The sequence below is a fragment of the Erythrolamprus reginae genome, chromosome 1 (genome assembly GCF_031021105.1).
Source record: "Erythrolamprus reginae isolate rEryReg1 chromosome 1, rEryReg1.hap1, whole genome shotgun sequence".
Classification (NCBI taxonomy): Eukaryota; Metazoa; Chordata; class Lepidosauria; order Squamata; family Dipsadidae; genus Erythrolamprus; species Erythrolamprus reginae.
Genome location: NC_091950.1, coordinates 299,588,931 through 299,611,976, shown reverse-complemented (window position 1 = coordinate 299,611,976; position 23,046 = coordinate 299,588,931). Strand labels below are relative to the sequence as shown.

Below are 23,046 nucleotides of genomic sequence, written 5' to 3'. Positions count from 1 at the left end.
TTATTTAAACTATAAGTCTTAGACCCATTTGTAAATTATACTTAAAAATATATTTAAACTATACTTTAAAATATAGTAAAATAAACCAAAATCTGCCCAGTAAAGTTTAATCTTCCAATCATTTAGTTAGCCATGTAACCAATGAATTTTATTAAACTGAGAGCTTGGTATGAGGCTTAGGGGTAAGTGAACATTTGAATATATTGAAAATTTGAATTGGGTCCAATATGAAATGCTGTAGCTTTATAGCAGATAATTCAGATCATGTGAGGTAGTACTGCTTTAGCCTTAGTAAGACACAAGGAATTTGTCTTTGGTGCATATTTTCTCAGTGTACATAAAAGAAAAAGATACATTTGTCAAGAATCATGAGGTACAACACTGAATGATTTTCATAGGGGTCAAATAAGCAATGAGGAAACAATCAATATTAATAAAAATCTTAAGGATACAAGCAGCAAGTTACAGTGAAACAGTCCTAAGTGGGAGGAAATGGGTGATAGGAATGATGGGAAAAAACTAGTAGTAATAGTAGTTCAGACTTAGTAAATAGTTTGACTGTTGAGGGAATTATTTGTTTAGCAGAGTGGTGGCATTCGAGAAAAACTGTTCTTGTGTCTACTTGTCTTGGTGTGCAGTGCTCTGCAGCGACGTTTTGAGGGTAGGAGTTGAAACAGTTTGTCCAGGATGCAAGGTGTCAGTAAATTGGGTATGTCTAATTTAGTGAAAAGGATGAGGTTGACATAGCAATCTTCCAATGTTTGAAGGACTGCCATAAGGAAGAGGGGGTGAATCTATTCTCAAAAGCAACAGAGGGCAACACAAGAAACAATGGAGGGAAATTAATCAAGGAGAGAAGCAACCTAAAATTAAAAAAATTAACCAGTGGAACAGCTTGCCTTCCTTCAGAAGTTGTGGATGGTCTATCACTGGAGGCTTTTTCGAAGAGACTGGACAGCCATTTGTGTGAAGTGGTATAGGGCAGTGATGGCAAACCTTTTTTGATTCACATGCCAAAATGTTGTGTTCATGTACTAGCATGCGCGTATGTGTTCACACCTATTCCCTATCCCCCCCACATGTGCACTCCCCCGCGCTGCCCCTGTGCATGCATGCACACAATTCTCCCCCATCCCTGCGCATGTGCACAAGTCTTGAAGCCTGGGATGGTGAAAAAAATGGGCAAATAGGAAGTTCAGAAAAACAGACTTCCGATTTGCCCGTTGTGTAGTTTTTCGCACTCCAGAGCCTTCAGGGAAGCTTCAGAGAGTGGCAGCATACAAATCTAATAAATTATTATTATTATTCCTAAAGCACCAGAGTGAAGAAAATAGCCCAATGGGCAAACTGGAAGTCCGTTTTCCGAACTTCCAGTTTGCCTGTTGGGCTGTTTTTTTAAGTAATTAATTATTTATTTATTTTGTCCAATACACAATGAGGGTTTTAGTGAGTATATATCTATATACACATAGTAAAATACATGATGAAGGTTATAGAGGAGATACTCATAGTAAAATATATCTAAGAAATAATAGAAAAGAAGATATAGCAATAGAACATATCAATGAAAGAATAGAAGAAGAGATATAGGAATAGAAGAAAGGTATAGGAGATATAGGAGAGCAATAGGACAGGGGACGGAAGGCACTCTAGTGCACTTGTACTCGCCCCTTTTCGCACTCCGGGGCTTCAGGAAACTTCCCTGAAGCGATAGCGAAACAGCCTTCCCCAAGGCCGAAAATTAGCTGGCTAGCACACGCCTGTGCAGTGCAGCTGACATAGGACAACGCCTCACATGCCCTCTGATATGGCTCCGTGTGCCACCTGTGACATGCGTGCCATAGGTTTGCCATCACGGTATAGGCTTCTCCTGTATGATTTAACTCTTTTCTTTTTATGTTATGCTATTCCATATAAGTTCTAGCTTTGAAGCAGATGGCAATGTTTAATGCTGTCATTATTATAAAATGTTCATTTACGAATGAAGTGCATCAATACATATTACAACTTTGAAGTAAATTTTAATGTAGGCGTGGGTAACCTTGTTTTCATTATCACTGCCTATGCTGATGCAGCTCCCCCCCTCCAACTGGTTTAGCTGTTTTTTAAAAGTAAAATTTATTGAAGTTCTGACAAGTTTCCTCTTTTAACACAAGGGACAGGAAGAATGATAAAGCAGTAGCTTTTTTTAAAAAAAAACTTTTCCACTGGCCCTCAAAAAGACATGACCACAGAAACAAAAGCAATTGACATTTGCTTTTTTAGAAAGGAAAAGAAGCACGGGCTGTGTTAACTGCAGTCTAGATACAATAACTGGCTATTCCCATGATTAAAGCAGAGGAATGGGTTGAATCCCAGAAAATAATTTCTGAAGCAGGCTTCATTTCTATTTAGTTTATCCATGGGAGACAAGGACTTAAAGTTGCAGTGCAAAAAATCCTTTAGCACTTTCAATCACAACGTGACAGGAAAAAAATCTAAAGCATACACAAATAGTAAACTATAATTTATTTTATTTATTTATTAATTGGATTTTTATGCCGCACCTCTCCGAGGACTCGGGGCAGCTCACAACATATAATACACAGTATACAATATCTTGAATCCAATTAATTAATTAAAAAAACACCAAAGCATAAAAAACAATCATTCCATTCACTCAACATTCTCTCAACACATTCATTGGCCAGGGACCAAGGATCTCATGGCCCCAGGCCTGGTGGCATAAATGAGTCTTCAGATTCTTACAGAAGGCAAGGAGGCTAGGGGCAGTACGAATCTCCGGGGGCAGCTGATTCCAGAGGGCCGGGCCCCCCACAGAGAAGGCTCTCCCCCTAGGTCCCGCCAAGCGACATTGTCGAGTTGACGGAAACTGGAGAAGGCTGAATCTGTGGGACATGACCAGTCGCTGGGATTCATGCGGCAGAAGACGGTCTCGGAGGTATTCTGGTTTATGTTTTGTTACATAAATGATAAGGTAACGGTAGTTGCAGATTATGTTGCATTCAGTACATTTTATTCCATTCTGCATAGCTTAACAATGTGCTCTCTTCCAATGTATAGAGTAAGACTTAGCTTCTTTCAGGCAGCATTGTAAAATACTGAAGGTGGATGGCTGGTGGTCTTTTTAATTCAGGCATTAAGATATTGCCTGTTGGGATTTGGAAGAAAGTGATAGTAGCATAGCAACATTAGACTTTAGTTCAACATTCAATACTATCATTCCAGACACTCTTCTAAGCTGAGCCAGCTAGTGGTACCTGAACACACCTGTAAGCTTCCTAACAAACTGGAAGCAGCAGGTCAAGCTAAGCAGAATCACACCAGATACCTGTACAATTAGTATAGCTCCCCCCACAAAGACTGTTTTCTCCACTTCTCTCTCTGTACCAATAATTGCATCTCTAATGATCCGTCTCTTAAACTACTGAAGTTTGTAGATGATGCAACAGTGATCGTCCTCATTCCCAGACAATGATGAATCCGCATACAGATGGGAGGTTGAACAACTAATGTTATGATGCGTCCGGAACAATCTGGAACTGAACACCTTCAAAACCATAGAAATGGTGGTAGACTTTAGGAGAAACCTGTCCCTCTTACAATACTAAACAACACAACAGTAGAGACCTTCAAATTTCTAGGTTCTACCATATCGAAAAATCTAAAATAGATACCTAACATCAAAAACGTCATCAAAAAAGCCCAACAAAGAATGTTCTTTCAGCGGCAACTCAGGAAGCTCAAACTGCCCAAGGAGCGGCTGATACAGTTCTACAGAGGAATTATTGTGTCTGTCATCTGCACTTCTCTAACTGTCTGGTTTGGTTCTGCAACCCAACCAGACAGACACAGACTTCAGAGGATAATTAGAATGGCAGAAAAAACAATTGCTACCAACCTGCCTTTCATTGAGGACCTATATCCTGCACGACTCAAAAGGAGGGCGGGGAAAATATTTAGAGACTTCTCAAATCTTAGACACCAATTGATTCAACTCCTACCTTCAAAAGGATGCTATAGTGCAGGGGTGCCCAACCTTTTGGATCTCAGGGACCACCAAGATCATAATTTTAAATCCCGCGGACCAGTGGTAAAATCTAATTTTTTCCCCCCACCGGTTTTGGGGTGTGTGTGTCATGTGTCTGAGTGAGTGTGGCCAACTTTTAAAAAAACTTTTGAAAGCATTTGCAACAAGTAATAAATTGCCTTCTGAAAAACAGGAGCCCCCTCTCCAGGGCAGCTTGCAATCTTTGAGCTTTCACTTTTTGCAAGAGGCAACTGGACTTTCTTGGTTTTTCCTTGAAGACCTTTCACTCCTGATCCAAGAAGCTTCTTCAGTTCTTGGATAAGAAGCAAAACATCTTCAAGGAAGAACCAAGAAAGTCCAGTTGTCTCTTGCAAAAGCCCCTTTTGTGCTGCCCTGACCCGGAGGACAACAAAGCAGAGGCAGTTGGATGCCAAAGCCTTTCCCTCATCTCCGGCCTGTATTTGTGGGGCATTCCCTCCTGAGGGCGGAACAGCCTGCCCTACCCCAAGGCTACCAGGACACCTCCACATGTACCTCCTTGCTGCCTGCCCGGTCTTCCTTGCTGCACAGAGCTATCAGGGCATGTGTGGCTCTGCTGCTGCAGGGGCAGCCCCAACTACACAACTGGCCTCCACCTCCAATGCCACGAGGGCTGCAGCTGGGTCAGGGCCACCCTGCCTGGCTGTTCCAAGGCCTCCCGCGGCCGGCTGAGCTCTCGGTGCATTCTAGCAGCTCTGTCCTACTTAGTACTGTGCCCGCCAGGGCTCCTGCTTGGCACCACTATGCTGCCTGCCATGTAGACTTTGGAAGGGGATCCAGGGTTCCCACACGGGGACTCAGGAGGTGCAGGAGGCCGGACCTTGCAGTCTTCTTGGCGGCTTTGTGATTCCAAAACTCCACCGGCTGCAGGAACAGCACCCCCCTGTTCCCTCCGCCTGTGGGAAACTGGTGGGGCCACAGGCACAGCCGAGTCCTCCCGCCCACTCCGCCTGTCTGAAGCAACCCCAAAGTTGTTTTGCTCCACCATTAGCAGTGGCTACAGTTCCTTCTCCAAAACAGGCAGGTGGCCCACAGCTAGCCAGTTGGCGTCATGCAGGAAAGCCGGCATGACTTGGCTCAGCTCACTGATGGAGTGCAGCTCATTGCCCAGCTTCAGCCACAGCCCTGCCACCAGCGCTGGCTGCCCCAAATCCACATGGAAGCGAGTGGCAAAAACCATGCAGCCATAGGCAACTGGCAGGTACTCGAAGAGGTACAACTTGGGGCGTTGCTGCAAGTGGAGCTGCCACTCGTAGCGCTTTGGCCAGTGCTATTTCAGCCTCCTTACCCGCCGGGTAGCCCAAATTCTGGTTACAGTGCACCATTGCCAGCTGGCACCATTGCCAGTGTAATGGAGGCTCTCCTGGGTGAGCAGCTCCCATGCCAGTGCTGTCTTTTTACTTTATAAGTAAGCCAAGGAGGTGAACATACTTATTTCTTCCCACTTTCTCCACAATGACCCTGTAAGTATATTTGTTCATAATGCAAAGAAAACATCTTAAAAATAAAAAATAAGCATATATGCATATCAAAATGTTGCCACAACCCCTCAATATTTTATCACAAAAGATAAAATATAAGGCTATTCTGTGGGTGAGAATTTGTTTTGAGCCTTTTAAAATCTGTAAACAAACTAGGTTTGATGCTCCTCTCCCTTTCTAGGTATTTTTTATTGAAGAATCAGGAAGCCTGTCAAAATAGGTGGAAACATGTAGTAAGAATTTTTGACTTTTTTGAACTATTGATAATTTATATTTTGAATATTTCAAGAAAGTTTTGTCAGGTACATTAGGAACTGATGATGGTAAATGAGATATTTGAAAATAATTTCTCCAAGTCGGCTTTTAAGCTACAGGGCTTTCCATTTAAGCAGATACAAAAAACCTCTAAAGATGTTTGATTTTAAGGGGGGTGCACAAGCGCACAGGTGCCTTCCATCCTGTCCTAACATTTCTCTTTTACTAGTATCATGTATATAAATACACTGCTCAAAAAAATAAAGGGAACACTCAAAGAACACATCCTGGATTTGAATGAAATATCAGTATTCTCATTGAATACTTTGTTCTGTACAAAGTTGAATGTGCACAACAGCATGTGAAATTGATTGTCAGCCAGTGTTGCTTCCTAAGTTGACAGTTTGATTTCAGAGTTTAATTTACTAGGAGTTATATTGTGTTGTTTAAGTGTTCCATATATTATTATTATTTTTTGAGCAGTATATTATATCTTTGTATACCACCAATACATACTTGACAAAACAAAAATAAATAAGTCTTCAGAGAAGGGCGGCATACAAATCTAAATAAATAAATAAATAAATAAATAAAAATAATTATTAATAATATTAATAATAAATGTTTGACTTTATCTCCAATTCTTTTCCCAGTAGGATTAGATGCCCTAAATTTTCATCGGAAAGTGACGGATTTTAATACGCATTACCTGTAGAACAATGCCACCCATCTAATGGCATGTCTCATTTGCTTTTGCCTTATTCATTGTGACCATTATTCTTTCGCCCAGCGTTATGCCGAGGCCGAGCAAGCAATCGGTGGGAATCGCACGGCCAGAGTCATTAATAATGTATCTAGGACGGGGGAAGGGCGGGAAACCCGAAGCATTGGAGCGAGGGGACGAACAGCTACAGCCGAGTCCTTTGCCCGCAACGTTCAGCGCAAAGCTCCGCCCTTCCAACTAAAAGACTGAGAGGGCAGTATTTTAATTTCGGCGAGCGGGCCGCCTCATTGGTCGGGGAGGAAAAGGCGGGACGAATTCTGCCCAATAGTAGCGAGCGAAGGAATGAAGGGTAGGGCTTCAACCTGAATGACAGCTCGGGAGATAAACAAGTCCCTGCGCGAGACTTCTCAATTAACCGAGCTTCGTAGTAGGCCACTTTTTCCCCTCCAGAAGAAGGCAGCTGTTGGCGGGCCAAGGGAATAAGCCCGCTTCCCGGTTTCTCTACCGAGCCATCCGCGACTCCTTCACAACGTGAAGAGTCAGCAACTTCCCAGCACCCACTCAGCAAAAATCGAGGGAGCGCGCCGCAACGCGCAGGCGCTCGCCATCTGAGGTACTGCAAGAGATTCTGGGCCTTGTAGTTCCGGCATTCCCAGTCTTCCCCAAGCGCCTGCGAATTCGCGCCTCCATCACTACTACCTGACCCAGAAGCCCTTGCGACTCTAACTCTTGGAAGCCGTGGTTGAAGCGGGTGGCGGCTGAGGGGACTCCCCCCCAACATCTTCCCCCCCCAAAAGGAAATGGTGCCCAGTATGGTGGCCTCGTGCCCTTGCGCTTGAACGCTGCCGGTCCCGTCGTCGCTGCCGCCGCCTCACCCCATTGTCCACCTCCCTCTCTTCCTTCTCTAGTCGCTCCTTTCCATGGGTGAAAGACATGGACTACGAGTTCAAATCCAAGCTGGCGGCCGAGCGCGAGCGGGTGGAGGATTTGTTCGAGTACGAGGGCTGCAAAGTCGGCCGAGGCACCTACGGGCACGTCTACAAAGCGCGGCGCAAGGACGGGTAAGGAGGAACCGCCAGGCGGGAAGAGCGCGGCGGCGGCCCAGGGGAGCCGAGGTTAGGAGGCGCCGGTTCTCGCAGCGGCTGAACTTTCAAGCCCCGCTCCCTTCCGCGGTGCCGCCCCGAAGCAGCGGGGGCTTAATATCCCAGCACCCGTCGGGTTGGGGCGGCTGGGGGGTTGGAGGGCAGGGCAGCTAACTGCAGGGAGAGCCTTGGGTGGGCGGAGCTAAGGGTCACAGTGGGCGGGGCCGAGGGTGGGCGGAGCCAGAGTCGAGAAAACTCTCCACAGCGTGAGACGGATTGCTCGTGCCGGGATTCGAACCCTGGGAATAGCAAAAAGCATCTTTTCTGCATTGATCCTTTTTCTGCTGCCACCCGAATCCCATGCAGGGAAAAAAAACAAACACAGTCAAAGGCCATCCCGTTGAAATTGTAATTAAATCTTTGGTTTTTTGGGGGGGGGGGAGAAAAAACTTGCTTAGCGCAGCGATTTCTGCCGTTTAAGGAAAAGGAGCCGCCCGGTTGGATCATTAAATGATGCGATCAAGTCATTTCTTCCCGCTTTCCTTCTTTTCTTTTCAACAAGGAGCAAAGATCGAGTGTCATAAGTGAGTTTCCCTAGCCAGAAAGCGGACAAGTCGGCTTCTCGGGAAGGAACTCTTTTGCTTTTCCAGTTTGGTAGAAGCCATGCAATTTTCCTCCCTCCCTGCATTATCACAGCATCGAAGATTTCTTCCCCAACGCTACCTAAACGTTTTTGCTTGAACAGGCACTTTGAGCCAAATGTTTGCTGGGTGTGAACAACCCAACATAGAGATGACTATCCTAGTCTTAGGTCCTAGGGCATTTTATCTTCCCACTTGCTCTCTTTTGGCAACTCTGAGTGCATTCAACTTAGTTCCACAACTTGTTTCTTGCTGTACTTTATGGGGAAAAAAGTGAGAAGAGCTCCTCGGTTTAAATGCAAGATCAGCTACTGCCTTTATACAGTTTATTTGGCTTCTGTTTTTCTTGGTGTTGAGCTCAAGAATGGAAGGGATTGCATGGTTGCTGCTGTCTCCTTCCTCTTTAGAGTGGACATGCATCCTTGTCACTGGTAGTGCAGCAGGAAGGATTTAGGCATAGTGGGACCATCAAAAAGAAAGACTTGGGTACAAGGAAACATTGCCTGTAGGGTTCTTCTGTTTCATTCTGAGGTTTGAAGAAGTATGCTAATTGGATCTAGTCCCTCCAGGGGTGGGCAGCAGATAGGATGTTGTGGAACACAGTTCCACCGGTGAAAATGAAGATGACTGCACAGCTCCAGCTGATCGGCAGCTGTCACTTCCTGGATTACTGGTCTCAGCTCAGCTCTCCTTTATTTCTCTGCTGCATCTGGGCTCCTTGCTTTTCCCCTCTTTCCTCCTTCCTGGCCTCGCAAAAGCTTCCCTCTCTCCAGCCCGGCTCCCCTCCAGCCTCACGCAGCCACTTCCCACCTGAGGTGTAAACAGAAGGCGTGGGTGGAAGCAGCACTGGCAGCATTTATGCTTCTGGGAGCACCTGTTCACCTAGCTACCCAGCATGAGGCGGTGGGGTGCACCCAGGAAGGAGAGCGCGGGAAACGCAAAGCAAATTGTCATCCCAGCGAGTGACACTGGTAAGGTTGTAAGTCGAGGACTTAACAGTTCATCTGAACGATGATGATCGTTCAAGCCACTCCCCCTTGGTCACATGGCCACCAAGACACTCCTACCCAGTCACATGACCATTAAGCCACACCCACAAAATAAGCCACACCCACAGTGTGACAGTAAAAATTTTGGTTGGCCATTACTGAGTCCCCCTCCTCTCAGAATAAGGCTGGAATGAGATAAAGCATCTGCTCCCTGAAATCTCTTACTTTATGCCAGTGATGGCGAACCTTTTTTTCCTCAGGTGCCAAAAAAACATGGGTGTGGGCTATTGTGCATGCGCGAGTGTCCACACCCATAATTCAATGCCTTGGGAGGGCGAAAACAGCTTCCCCCGCCCCCTGGAGGCCCTCTGGAAGGCTGATTACCAACTTCTGGTGGGCCCAGTAGGCTCGTGTTTTGCCTTCCCCGGGCTCCAAAGGCTTCTCTGGAGCCAGGAGAGGGTAATAACTCCCTCCCCCATCCGCCTGGATGCTCTCTGGAAGCCAAAAACCCAGAGCGTCTGTGCGAGCCAAAAATCAGCGGACCAGCAAACACATGCACGTTGGAGCTAATCTAGGGCAACAGCTTGCGTGCCAACAGATATGGCTTCGCATGCCCCCTGCGGCACCCGTGCCATAGGTTTGCTATCACTGTTCTATGCAGTAGTAGGCTCTTAGAAGTAGGAGCAATTTACTGGGGCAGCTTGCAACCTTCCCTGCTAGCCATTGATTTTGCTTGTGGGAAGCGAGCAAATGCCTATTATATGATGTGGCCATAATCACGACCCAGGCACCGAAATGCCTGGATTGTGATCATTTGACTGTGGGGCTGCTGTGACTTACAGAACTGGTTGTAAGTTAATTTTTTTCAATGTCACTGTAACTTTGAACAGTCAACGAACGGATGGAAGTAAGCTGAGCACTATTGGCTGTCAGCGTTCTAAATAGCATCTGAGAAATAAAACAAGTCCCAGTCCAATTCTCTCAATCAGAGCTTGATTTATTAAGAGAACCATGTTAGCTACGCCATTGTCATTCCGTTTCTGAGTCCTTCCCAGAATCCCACCTAGGTTAAGGTTCATGTTATATCCCCCACACCCACAAATTCATCATGAGAGCCAGTCTGTGTGCAGGGGCTTATCAACTTCCTCTTCTCTTCCGTTGAGGCAGAACAAACGGTGACCTTGGCTTGGAGAAAGGAATCTTTGGTTGTGTCTAGTAACTTTCCCCTCTGACTACTCACTACCCCTCCCATCCCCCCTTGTGTTGTGTCAGGCTGAACTCTCGCACTCCACATGAAGACTTCGGCCTGACTTTGGCACTGCATCACCATCTAGCAAGGACAGGAGTGGTTGCTTGTGCTTTTGTTTATATAAATATCTCTGTGGGCAGAGAAATGCAAGAGCAAAATGGCCAAGCTGAGGTGTATTAAATGAGGAGATTCCCGGGATCTTGGGGCAGGAGATCTCTCTTTCTACTACTATTTATTATTTTGATGGCATGCCTCACAAATGAGTTCACTACAACAGGTAGCATCAATCGCCCTTTCCAAAACCAGGACTGTAAAATAGAAGAGGAAAGGAGGAGGATGTAGTGATCTTTCTGTTCCTTTAGCAATTAATTGCACAGAAAAACATGAAAGACATAAGTGAAAAATGTATGGAAAAAGGAAAAAGTGAGAAAAATAATCAGGTTGAAGGATTCTTTAATAATTTCATAACCACCTTAAAAATTGCTTCTGTCTTGTCGAGCAGAGATTACTAAACTTTTTGCTATCACACCTCCCTTTAGTGTCAACTTACACAGCTGCTCTAAAATTCCAAATGCCAAAATGAATACAAATGTACAAAGAAAATAATACCATGAAAGTATGTAATGTAACAATGTAACTAAAAATCCTTCTCTCTCTCTCTCTCTCTCTCTCTCTCTCTCACACACACACACACACACACACACACACACACAAAAACCTCTTAAGTGTTTACCTGTATCTTCCTAAGGTACAATTTAAAATAATTAAAAACATAAGTTGAAGGAAAGTGCAAAAAAAAAAAAAAGCAAGGGAAGCTGTATACCATGGAAATACACCCCCCCTCACAAGTTTAATGGTAAATCCCAGACTTTACATTTAAAGAAGAATAAATTATTTTAGGAAATACCCAGAAGTTCTAGGGAGCCAATCAGTCAGATAATGTGATCTGTTCTGCACGGGGGATGATGGAGAAAGAGAAAGGATTTGAAAAATTTATTGCACTGGATATTGAAGTGATTGGCTCCTACCTTTAAAAATCATCAGATCCGATATACGTAGTCCTCAGTTAATGATTGCATTTGGAACCAAGAACTCTCTTACTATGCGGCGTGGTAGTAAACTTCAACGTTACATGACCATGCTGACTTATATTGGCAATTCTAATTGCATTCATTAGATATTTCCATACAATCGTTAGGCATGACATCATGCGATTCCCATTTGTGACCTGCTAGTTTCCCCATTGACTCATTTATTGGAAACTAGCAGTGAAGGTCGCAAATGGTGACCACATGATAGCAGGATGCTGTGACCCTCATATCTGCAATTGCAAGCTATCTTGCAAAGCATCTGAATTTCGATCATGAATTGCAGAGATGCTGCAGTGGCTACAACTTTGAAGACCAGCTGCAAAGTCTCCTTGTTCAGTGCCCCTGTAATTTTGAATCAGTTGCCAAACAAATGGTTGTTAATGAAGGACTAACTGTACTGTGCATGCCAAATAAAACTATTAATAAAACTGTTTGTCAGTTCGAGACTCAAGGTTGACCCATCCTTCCATCCTTCTAAGGTCAGTAAAATGAGGACCTAGTTTATCAGGGGCAATGTGCTGATTGTGTAAACCACTTAGAAAGGGCTGTAAAGCATTATGAAGTGGTATATAAATCTCAGTGCTGTTGCTATTAAGACAAAAAAAAAGGGATCCCTAGATACCATTCCACCAGAGGCACCTAAAAGTAGGAAGCATTTTACCCATTAATGATTCCTTGTCTTCTGAAGCTAGAGCAAAGGTGAACTAATGAGAATATGTGACTAATTGGACTTAGTCCTTTATTGTCACTAGTTTGTATCATTGTGCATAAGGTCCCAGCTGTTGCACATAATTAAATTTGCTTTTGGGGCTCATTTGGAAATTAAACATTGAAAATGGCCGCACAGCCTCAGAGATATTGGAATTTCTTAGCTTTTTTACTCTGCGGGATGTGGGTGACTTAAAAACGCACAAGTCAAAGAGCACCTCTTTGTTGGATTGTTGGATATCTTGTATACATGTTATATACTGTACATACTTTGTATATGTCCAAAGCATTTGTGATTCCAATACTTTCAAATTCAAAGTTGCAAGCTTTGCTTAGATTTATTGAGGACAGGGGGAGGCAATTAACATAGTGGCATTTATTTTTAAGTAAATACACATAACATTGAGGAGCATGTCTTGGTGTTCTCCTTCTGTGTGTCTCCTTCCTGCCAGCCCCATCCCTCCTGTGCCTTGGAAGGAGACTGCCCTGCCAAGGATCAACTGGTCTTTTGTCATGAACAGGATGCCTCAGCTGTGAGTTTTATAAAGGTTTTTTAAATAGGCTTTTTTCTTCTTTTTAAGTTGTGGGCTGTTCTTTTTTGTTGTTTTTATATTTAGATTGTTTGTAAGCTTTCCAAATACAATGGTACCTCTACTTAAGAAATATTCTAGATAAGAACCAGTATTCAAGATTCTTTTGCCTCTTCTTAAGAACCGTTTTCTACTTAAGAATCCAAGCCCAGAAAAAATTCCCAGGAAATTTGAGAGCAGCCTGAAGGCCTGGCCAGTTTCCTGCCATTCCCCCTGGGTTTCTCACTCTGGCGCAGTGTATGGGAGACAGCCTCGCGCTGGGTGTATGGGAGGCGCGTGCTCCTCTTCGCCGCCTCAAAGTACCTCTTTTTTTTGGTAAGCCTTAAAGTTTTGGATTTTTTTGATTCTCCTCACCTCACCTTCTTCCTTCAACAGCGACTGTCTTCCTCCTCCTCCTCCCACCCAAATTCCAAGCTTTTATTTTCCTAATGGGTTTGCACGCATTATTTGCTTTTACATTGATTCCTATGGGAAAAATTGCTTCTACTTACAAACTTTTCTACTTAAGAACCTGGTCACATAACGAATTAAGTTCTTAAGTAGAGGTACCACTGTACATCTATATCTATATGATGGGCAACTATATACATTTGAATAATAAATAGATATTCTAAGCTAATTGTAAAATCACAATCATATATTGATGGATCCAAATGCCAATTTGAAACAAAATTATAGCTTCCTGGCATAGTAGTTTATTTTTTACCCATTTAACTAGTAGTTTAAAAGAAATTCTAGAAGTGAATTATATTTGTATTTCAGAAGGTTTTGGCAGTCATTGAAGTACTGCAATGTAATAGTTGAAATAATTGTTGTATGATGCAGTAGATTAAAAGGAGAAAGGAAAGACTATAATTAGTCAGACCTTCTAATGTATTTCTTTATGACACGGAGCATTGGGCAGATTTGGGAGTAACCATCCTGTTATACTTCTATTATTATTATTATTATTATTATTATTATTATTATTATTATTATTATTATTATTATTATTAATAATTAGATTTGTATGCCGCCCTTCTCCGAAAATTTGGGGCGGCTCAATATACTTGCATGTATAGGAGGACTAATTTGTTATGCTTACATTCTGTATGTTCTTCTTCATTCTTCAAATGCTTTGACTTCCAAGTAGATGATGATCATGCCCACATTTGAAAAAGTATTAGTCAAAGATATGAAGGGGAACAGCGTTAATTCACACGTCTGACATTTGAAGAGGGGTAGCATATAAGCTTCTATACTAAAAGTCTTTCAAGTCAAGATTATAAATGTATGGTTTAAATAGAAGGTATAATGGGCTAAACAGAAACCTGGGAGGATTTGTTTTTCAAGGGATTCTACATCATAGAGTGCAGAGTGCTATAATAAAAGCATAAAAAGACACAGATTTAAGACATAATCTCTAAAGTAATTTAATGATAGCAATTTCCTTTTCTATCAAATCTGCCGAAATAGGTGGTTAAATTGTAGGGTGACAACTGAGTTAAAGGAGTACTAGAGCTCAAAAGAATACAAAAAGTTTTGTGTGTATTTTGATGTGATCCAGACCAGCTCCACTTTATGTTTTTAAAATTAGGGATTTCCCCCCCTATTTTTCTTGTAAACAGAGCAAATACGGCTAGAAATTATCTCCCAATGTCATCATTGTGATAATTAAAAAACGTGAATTAAAATGTCTAAGCAATGCCTTTCCTGTTCTGATACATTAGATGGTAGGAAATAGCAATGGAATTTACTCATTGCCAAGGTAAAGTGGAACTGTTTTTAGTTAGCTAGTCAGGCACTTTATCTCTCCTTTCGTCATAGATATTGCTGTAGTATTTTTCTTGGGTGAAGATTTGAGTAAAGACATATTCAGGCCAATATAGACCCCTTAATTCTGTAGTAGAATTGACTTCAGCTTCTGAACAATCTCTACTGAAAAAGAAAAAAAAGTTGGCAGTCTATAAATATGGAAATATGTTGAAAATATATATTAGAAATGCCTGTTAAAATTTTATTCAGCTATGTGTCTGTCTATTAAATGAAATTGTAGTTGAAGATGTAGGCTCAGAGAATGGAATATATATGTTGTTTGCCCTAAATTTTGCTCAGTTTGCATAATGTGTCCCAGAAGGACAATTGGTTGCTATAAGTTGCTTCCATTTCTTATTGTAGGTTCAAGAATTCCCCAAGGTCAAACTGCTGAAATTTGGCATTAGACCACCAAATAATATGAGAGTTATCTTCTTTGTGGAACAGGAAACTCAGCTTTGTAATACCTCTGACAAGTTTAATTCAGTTTTTTTTAAAAATACACTCAATCACTCCTCACTCAGAAGTGATGAAAATTTCTGTTTGATGTTTTGATATAATTATTGTGTCATTGCTCTCTATGTCTCTCAATGGCTAAACATTTTTTAAGAGTAGTTCTAAATTAGTAACTCTAATTTTGACAATTTTGACAGTTGACAAACTCTAGATTTTTCTTAGTCTGATATTCTTTCTAAGAATATCTAAGTATACATATTGTTTTGATTGTATATCAACAACAATGTATTCAAAATTCTGCAAAACAATGATATAATAATAAATTGGTTACTTATTCTCTGTTCCTTACTGAATTTTGAATTTTGAAGACAGCTTGATTGATAATGTGAATATATGGCCAAAGAGTCTTCGGAGAGAAGCGGCACACAAATCTAATTAATAATAATAATAATAATAATAATAATAATAATAATAATAATAATAATAAAGATTATTTAACTTTGGATATAGAACTAAATATGGATCTAGCCTTCGACAGGAACAAACAATGCATGATATTAAATTTAATATATCTGAGATGTTATATTCTACAGTTAGCTTTGGGCCATATGATATCCTACACCAACATATTATTATGAATATATTGGGAAGACATCGTGTCCAACCAACAGCTTTCTCTATGAGCATGGCATTACTAATTCTGTCTCTGTTTTTCTGTTTATATACATTTTCATTCCAATGTGAAACTAAAAAACATGGAAGAAATACCCAATTTCATCCTCATCATACAGTATTGTGAACTTTGGACCAATCTTCTAACTTTGGAAAAGTATACAGCAGTATCCAGCATCATTATATTGGCTACTGCACTTCTTTTAGTCTTAAAGGATCAGATAACTTAGCTTTGGAAGATTAGGTGTAGAGAAATGATCATAGTGTCCGTGGTAGTAGGGATGTAAAGTGCGAGAGAAATAAAAAACATGGCTGGAAAATCAGCAAGATTTTCATGATTTATTCATATAGTGATGTGGATATACTTGGTTAGATGCAATTTTGATGTAATAATTATGGAGCCACTTTGTCACTTCCCGATGATTTAGATTGTGTACTGAATTTTAAATTCAGAATTTATATACACTAAAACTTGAGGAAGGCAAAGACCATAAAAAGTTGTATTCCAATTTAATTATGCATTATTGATAGCAAACTTTAATATGGCTAGTGGTGGATTTTTAGGAAGGACTTTTCTAAATTATAGTTATGACTACACATACATTAAAAATGATATTATTACTTTGGAACTGTAAACCCTACTTCAATAGAAAATAGCAAGACTTTTCTAACATTGAACTGTTAAGAAACTATCCATATACTGTATTGCTGTTCTGATTTCCAGTTTTCACAAATTCTCCAGCATGGTTGCAAAATAGTCTGAGTAACTAAGAAGATCAGACGGTAACAACCCATCCTGGACTATTGCACAACCAATTGAGAGTAGGCATTCAGGTAAGCCAATGCCCCTTTTCATGCAAAAGACTTGTAGGGCACATTACACAAAGAAACATCTCTGCCCCTCAGTTACTACTTACACTTTCTCATCTATTGTACTATAGTACTATATAGGTATTCCTCAACTTCCAACCACAGTTGAGCTCAAAATTTACCTTTCCAAGTGAGAACTTTGTTAAGTGAGTTTTGTCCTATTTTATTGCCCCAGTTGCTAAGTGAATCACTGCTGTTCTTATATTAGTAACATGGTTGTTAAATGAATATGACCTCCCCATTGACTTTACTTATCAGAAGGTCGAAAAGATGATCACATGACCATGGGACACTGCAACCGTCATAAATGTGAGTTAGTTGTCAGGTATCCAAATCTAAAACACGTGACTGTGAGGATGCTGCAACGATCATAAGTGTAATCATTGTAAATCAAGGACTATCTGTAGTTGGGAGCAGATAATAGAGGTTGTTGTTGTTGTTATTATTATTATTATTATTATTTTTATTTTTTAGATTTGTATGCCGCCCCTCTCCGTAGACTCAGAGCGGCTCACAACATACAATAAAACAATTCATAACAAATCTAATAAATTTTAAAAAAACATTTAAAAACCCCCATTATTAAACCAGACATACACACAGACACACCATACACAAATTGTATAGGCCCGAGGAGGGGGGGAATGCCTCAATTCCCCCATACCTGACGGCAGAGGTGAGTTTTAAGGAGTTTATGGACGGCAAGGAGGGTGGGGGCAGTTCTCATCTCCGGGGGGAGCTCTTACAAGTGTTCGATCGGATTCGGATTCGTTACATATTTCCCATTGTCTTTTTTTAAAATTGAGCTTTTTCAAAGCCTGCCCGGCTCCTGGCTGATTAGCCCTTTCTGGATTTCAGAGGAAAAAGAATTGAGTCATTTGCCAAGGTTGAAAATATCTTTTTATATGTATGCATGCTTTTTTGCAATACAGAGAGACAGGCTACTCAGGTGACCACAGAGATTGTGACAGAGAAAGTTTTGATTTGTTCTTCCCCAGCTTGGTTCCGTGAATATGTTGGACAATGTCCAATAGGTGCCTGGTTTTGAATGCCACCTTATTTTCATATTTAGACAGTTCATTTTTTATACGAAGGAAGTGAATGTGTGTGTCTGTATGAGCATGCATGGACATGCTGTTTAAATGCTCAAGAAATAAATAGAATAAATGGGAAACGACTCTGCACATCTAACATTTTTAAGTGACATTTTAATGATACCACTATGCATAATTATTTGGGAGAAAGTTCATTGACAGTGTCTTATTTTTGAGTCATGTTTAGGGTTGTACTACCAACTTGTCAGTTTCTCGTTACATTACATAACATTGAGTTGGATGCTTCTTCAAAAGGAGGCTAGAGATTTAGAAGGATAGTTCAGGATATGTCTTTCGTTACAATTTTTTAATGGATAAATAAACTAATGATTGTTGCTGCTGCTTAGAAATCTACTTTGCAAAAATATATGTAATTAACTCCATTATATGTTCAAAGCTTCAGTGAATATTCATTGAAAATGTTAAAATCCTAGAGTTATGGGTTATTAGAAGATCTGAAAGTATTTAATGAGTGTGACAGTTCTTTCGTAAACTCTATGCAGTTCTGTAGACTGAATGGAGATAAATGTGAAGAAAGAATGGCTAAATAAATATCAACTTACTCTGAATATAGGACAATTCAAGATAATAGTGTTTGATTCTCTTTGTCAGATGTTCAAGGTTCCAGTATAATGCCCTTTAACTATAGAATTGCCATACTGCTTGTGATATCTGTTCCATGAACTGGCCTACCTCATTGACAAATACTAAGGAAGCACATTTAAATAAAATTAAATAATTTTTAAAGAGAAGCCAAAAGAAAATAAAAGAGACAGTGACCAGAGGGGTCACAGAGGACTTAGTCTCTTCATTAAATAAATCTGTGCAAACTTTTAGTGTGGGATTTAAAAAAACAAACAAAAAGGGAAGCCATTAAGTGTTGCCATTTAAACTTCCATAGAAACCGAGCAGTAATGCATATTTATAGTGTTCTAATCACCATGGTATCAAGGAACTGCTACAGTATAGCTAAGATCCATGTTAGCATCTTACACAAATGTATAATGATTTCATCTGCCTGCCTTCTCAGAGGGATAAAAACATTTATGTATTTGTTGATTAATCTCTTTGTATCCTAGAATCTAGTTAGTCCATAAGGTTACGTAGATATTTTTATATTGCACATCATCAGTTGTGAATCTTTCTAAAACGATTTTTCCCCCCAGCCAAGTTATTGATATATAGTAGTAGCGCTTTTGATTTCAGTGAATAGTAGCATAGTCAGTAAAACTTCTTTTTTATCTGGTCAGCTATCTCTACATTTGATTTATGCATGAAATTAGCCACAATGAAATGTTAGCTTTCCATGCTTCTTGAGACACATTTAAATGTACTTGCAGGGTTTGCTGGGACATGCAAATGGAATATTATCAGAGGAACTAGCAGCTTGATTAGATGCTAACACGGCATTAGAGTAGGAAACAATATGCTTCATAAATTTAAATATGGGTAAACGAATGTAATTCTGTTATGAACATGGTAAACTTACCAAAGTAAAGCCTTTCATATGGCCTGTATCTTGTAGGAATGAGGTTTAGAAGTGGGGGGAAAAATACTGCAACTTTGCCATATTTTAAATCTATATAACATAATATTGGAATTGACGAATGCCTGCAGTGTCTGGTTAGAGAGTTACTTGTCTGTTAACTCTGAAATACACTGCATTGATTATGTATAGTGTAGTATTATTGTGCCCACCTTGCATTTTTGAACTTAATTTTCTAAAATGCTGATATAGCCATCTGATCTGATCTTTCTAAATCAATATGCCCCGTAAAGTCAATTTTGCATGGATTCAATGCAAAAGGTTGAATCTTTAAAAAAAGATTTGATAGGCTCTATATTCATATTTTTCTAATTAATCTAAATGTTTCCAGAGATATATCTTTATCAAGCTTTTTAGACATTCAAAAGCTTCTCGGATGTTTTCAAAGAAAAACCAGAAAGTCCAATTGCCTCTTTAAAAAAACACCTTTGGGTAATTGGAACTGTGTATCATTAGATTAAAAAAATAAATGTATATGGTACCTGCATAATTGATTATTTATTATTTTAAATTATTTTGAATGACCACTTAAGCTTATCTAGGGGTGGGCTACTGCCCGGACGGGGGGGAAACGCAGTGGGGTAGCGAAAATGGAGCTCCACCCCAGATCACCCAATTTGTACTGAAAGATGTTGAAAGAAAATGCAGGGCGTCCTGCATAACCCACGTAAAAATGGTTGCAAAAATTTTGGTAGCTCTTCACTGGCCTTATCACTCTTTATTCCTGCCGTACAGATAAAAGTTTTAGTTTTTATTTCAAATGTATGAATGCCTTTAGGATAATGATGGCGAACCTTTTTTGGCTCAGGCGCCAAAAGGGTGGGAGGGTGGGTAGGTGCGTGATAGCGTGCATGTGCGTGTCTATACCCATAATGCAATGCCTTCCCTCGGCACATACGCACAACCCTCACGCTGCCCCACGCATGCGCACCCACACTTGCACTGCCCCGCGCATTTGCACAGGCCTCACTGAAGCGTCTAGACTTCCAGTTGGCCTGTTAGGTGGTTTTTCGCTGTCCCCAGGGCTTAGGAAAGCCTCCTGAAGCCTGGGGATGGCAAAAACAGCCCAACAGGCCAACGGGGAATTCAGAAACAAATGTCCAGTTAGCTCATTGGACCGCTTTCTGCCATCTCCAGGCTTCAGGAGGCTTTCCTGGTGCCTGGGGAGAGCGAAAAAAGCCAAAAAGAAGGCTGAAAATCAACTGGCCAGCACTCACATGCGCGTTGGAGCTGACATAGGGCAACACCTCGCGTGCCCCCAGGTATGGCTCTGCATGGCACGTGTGCCACAGGTTTGCCATCACTGCTCTAGGATATCCATTTTTCTTAAACATTTTCATCGCAATATTTTAGCATTCACGCAATCCCCAATTTCTTCTGCCGCACGAATCCCAGCGACTGATTAGGTCCCACAGAGTTGGCCTTCTCCGGGTCCCGTTGACTAAACAATGCCGTCTGGCGGGACCCAGGGGAAGAGCCTTCTCTGTGGGGGCCCCGGCCCTCTGGAATCAACTCCCCCCGGAGATTAGGACTGCCCCCACCCTCCTTGCCTTTCGAAAGCTCCTGAAGCCCCACCTATGTCGCCAGGCATGGGGAAACTGATACACCCCTTAGCCACTGTGGTTTTTTATGTATGGTTTGTTAGGTTGTGTGATTGTTTTTTATAAGAAGCGTTTTTAATTGCTTTTAACATTAGATTTGTGCATTGTGTTTTGCTGTTGTGAGCCGCTCCAAGTCCTCGGAGAGGGGCGGCATACAAATCTAATATATAATAATAATATATTATTAGTATTATTATTAGTATTATTATTATTATTATTATTAATAATAATAATAATAATAATAATTTCTCTTGAAGCAACAGCTGCGGAGTTTTCTTCTATCTCAAAGTGATTGATGAATCCTGTGCTGGGTGTTGTAACCTTTTCTTGTGCTAAATGGCAAATATTTTGAAATACCTTCTTCAATGAAGATTATTTCCTTCATATTATAAAGTTAGGATATGACCAGATATTAATGAAAGGCATTCTTTAAAAAGTATTTGTGTTTGCTTTCAAAAACACAAACCAGATTGTTGGTAATGCTGTGTGTGAATCAGCAATGCTAGGGTGGATACCAATGATAGTTGTGGTTTTCCACTGAGTTGAAGGTGGTTCAAAAGAAAAGTTCTCATCCTATTTCTGCTTCTGTAAGCATTTGCTTTTAAATGTTATAGTCGTAAAATGTGCTAAACCAGAATTAACTGTGAGATGAAAGAGCAGACTTGGTGTATGCCATGGGATGCAAATGATTTTCACATTTTTAAGGTTGACTGTTTCCAACTTAGGATATATCAGAAGAAGATAACCATATTTGCTTATTTGTTCCCTTGACAACTTTTCAGCTACTTAAAAGATTCAGTTTGGCAATGATCTTGATTCCAAATTGTGCGTCCACTTATTAAAGACTGGTTCCGTGGGTATCTAGATACAGTGGTACCTCTACCTACAAACACCTCTACTTACGAATTTTTCTAGATAAGAACTGGGTATTCAAGATTTTTTTGCCTCTTCTCAAGAACCATTTTCCACTTACAAATCGAGCCTCCGAAACTGTAACTGGAAAAGGCAGGGAGAAGCCTCCGTGGGGCCTCTTTAGGAATCTCCTGGCAGGAAACAGGGCCTGAAAAGGCAGGGAGAAGCCACTGTGGGGCCTCTTTAGGAATCTCCTGGGAGGAAGCAGGGCCTCCACCCTCCCTGTGGTTTCCCCACTCGCACACATTATTTACTTTTACATTGATTCCTATGGGAAAAATTGCTGCTTCTTACAAACGTTTCTACCTAAGAACCTGGTCACGGAACGAATTAAGTTCGTAAGTAGAGGTATCACTGTACTAGGCATTGCTGAGTTCTGAGGTGTGAATCCTGTATATCTACATAAATTTCTGCCTTTTACTTCTGCTGTGTTCATAGATTCCAATGGGCTTCGTAAATGGACTTCAAGCCTTGGAGGTAGCAAGATACTCAGCAGAAGGTAAAGAGGAGTGCTGCCTTCTGGCATCATAATGTATGCCTGTGTGCAGGTGTACATTGACATAGTACTGTGCAGTCCTTGAAGGTGAATACATATGTAACATTGGGGTCCTGGTTAATGGTCAATCACATCATTAGACTGCCTGTTTGAGCTGTTCATGTAATCCATGAAATTAAAATGGCCCTTTCATTGGTGTCTACCTCTGCATTCCATTCTACAAGGGTCCACTGGCAACAATAGGAGCAAAAATGAAGGAAGTAGGGAAAGGTAGAAATTTCTGATGTATTTTTCACATGCATGTATACCTGCCTATCTCTTATTTCTGGGAGGGTATTTATTTGAAGTATTTCTGGAACCATTTAACAAGTTAAACTAAAATCAGACGTATTTCTGGAACCATATAACAAATTAAACTAAAATCAAACATATAGTTTAGTACAATGCATGAAGCCACCCTAAATAAAAGCTGATGTTCTGCACAATAAACATGTTACATTGGTTCTTATCTTACTACATATTTTATTTATTTATTGGAGTCTTCGGAGAGGGGCGGCATACAAATCTAAGTAATAAAATAAATAAATAAATAAATTTGTATGCAGTCCCTCTCCAAGGACTTAAGGTTGCAGAAATTATTAGACTATTTAATTTCTTACACTTCATTAGCACTTAAATCTTTTTCTTAACTCAGAAGTGAGAAAATTTGTGTAATATTTAATTTCA

General features: G+C 40.8%; 1 protein-coding gene across 13 annotated transcripts in view; it reads left to right on the top strand.

The window, feature by feature from the left end:
* Positions 1 to 6,905: 6,905 nt before the first annotated feature.
* The window catches only part of CDK19 (cyclin dependent kinase 19), a 107,201-nt gene continuing 91,060 nt past the window's right edge, over positions 6,906 to 23,046 (top strand). For 2 of the 13 annotated variants that reach the window (XR_011557405.1, XM_070733338.1), the window contains exons 1-3: positions 6,906 to 7,142; positions 7,438 to 7,590; positions 12,742 to 12,822. Coding sequence is in view for 6 of the 13 variants with exons in the window: in XM_070733338.1 (XP_070589439.1) it covers positions 7,463 to 7,590; positions 12,742 to 12,822 (209 nt within the window). In the remaining 7 variants the exon portion in view is untranslated. Of the gene's footprint in view, positions 7,143 to 7,168; positions 7,591 to 12,741; positions 12,823 to 16,473; positions 16,636 to 22,262; positions 22,408 to 23,046 lie in introns of those variants that run through there. The other 11 variants (XM_070733342.1, XM_070733344.1, XM_070733340.1 and 8 more) reach the window with 11 other exon arrangements.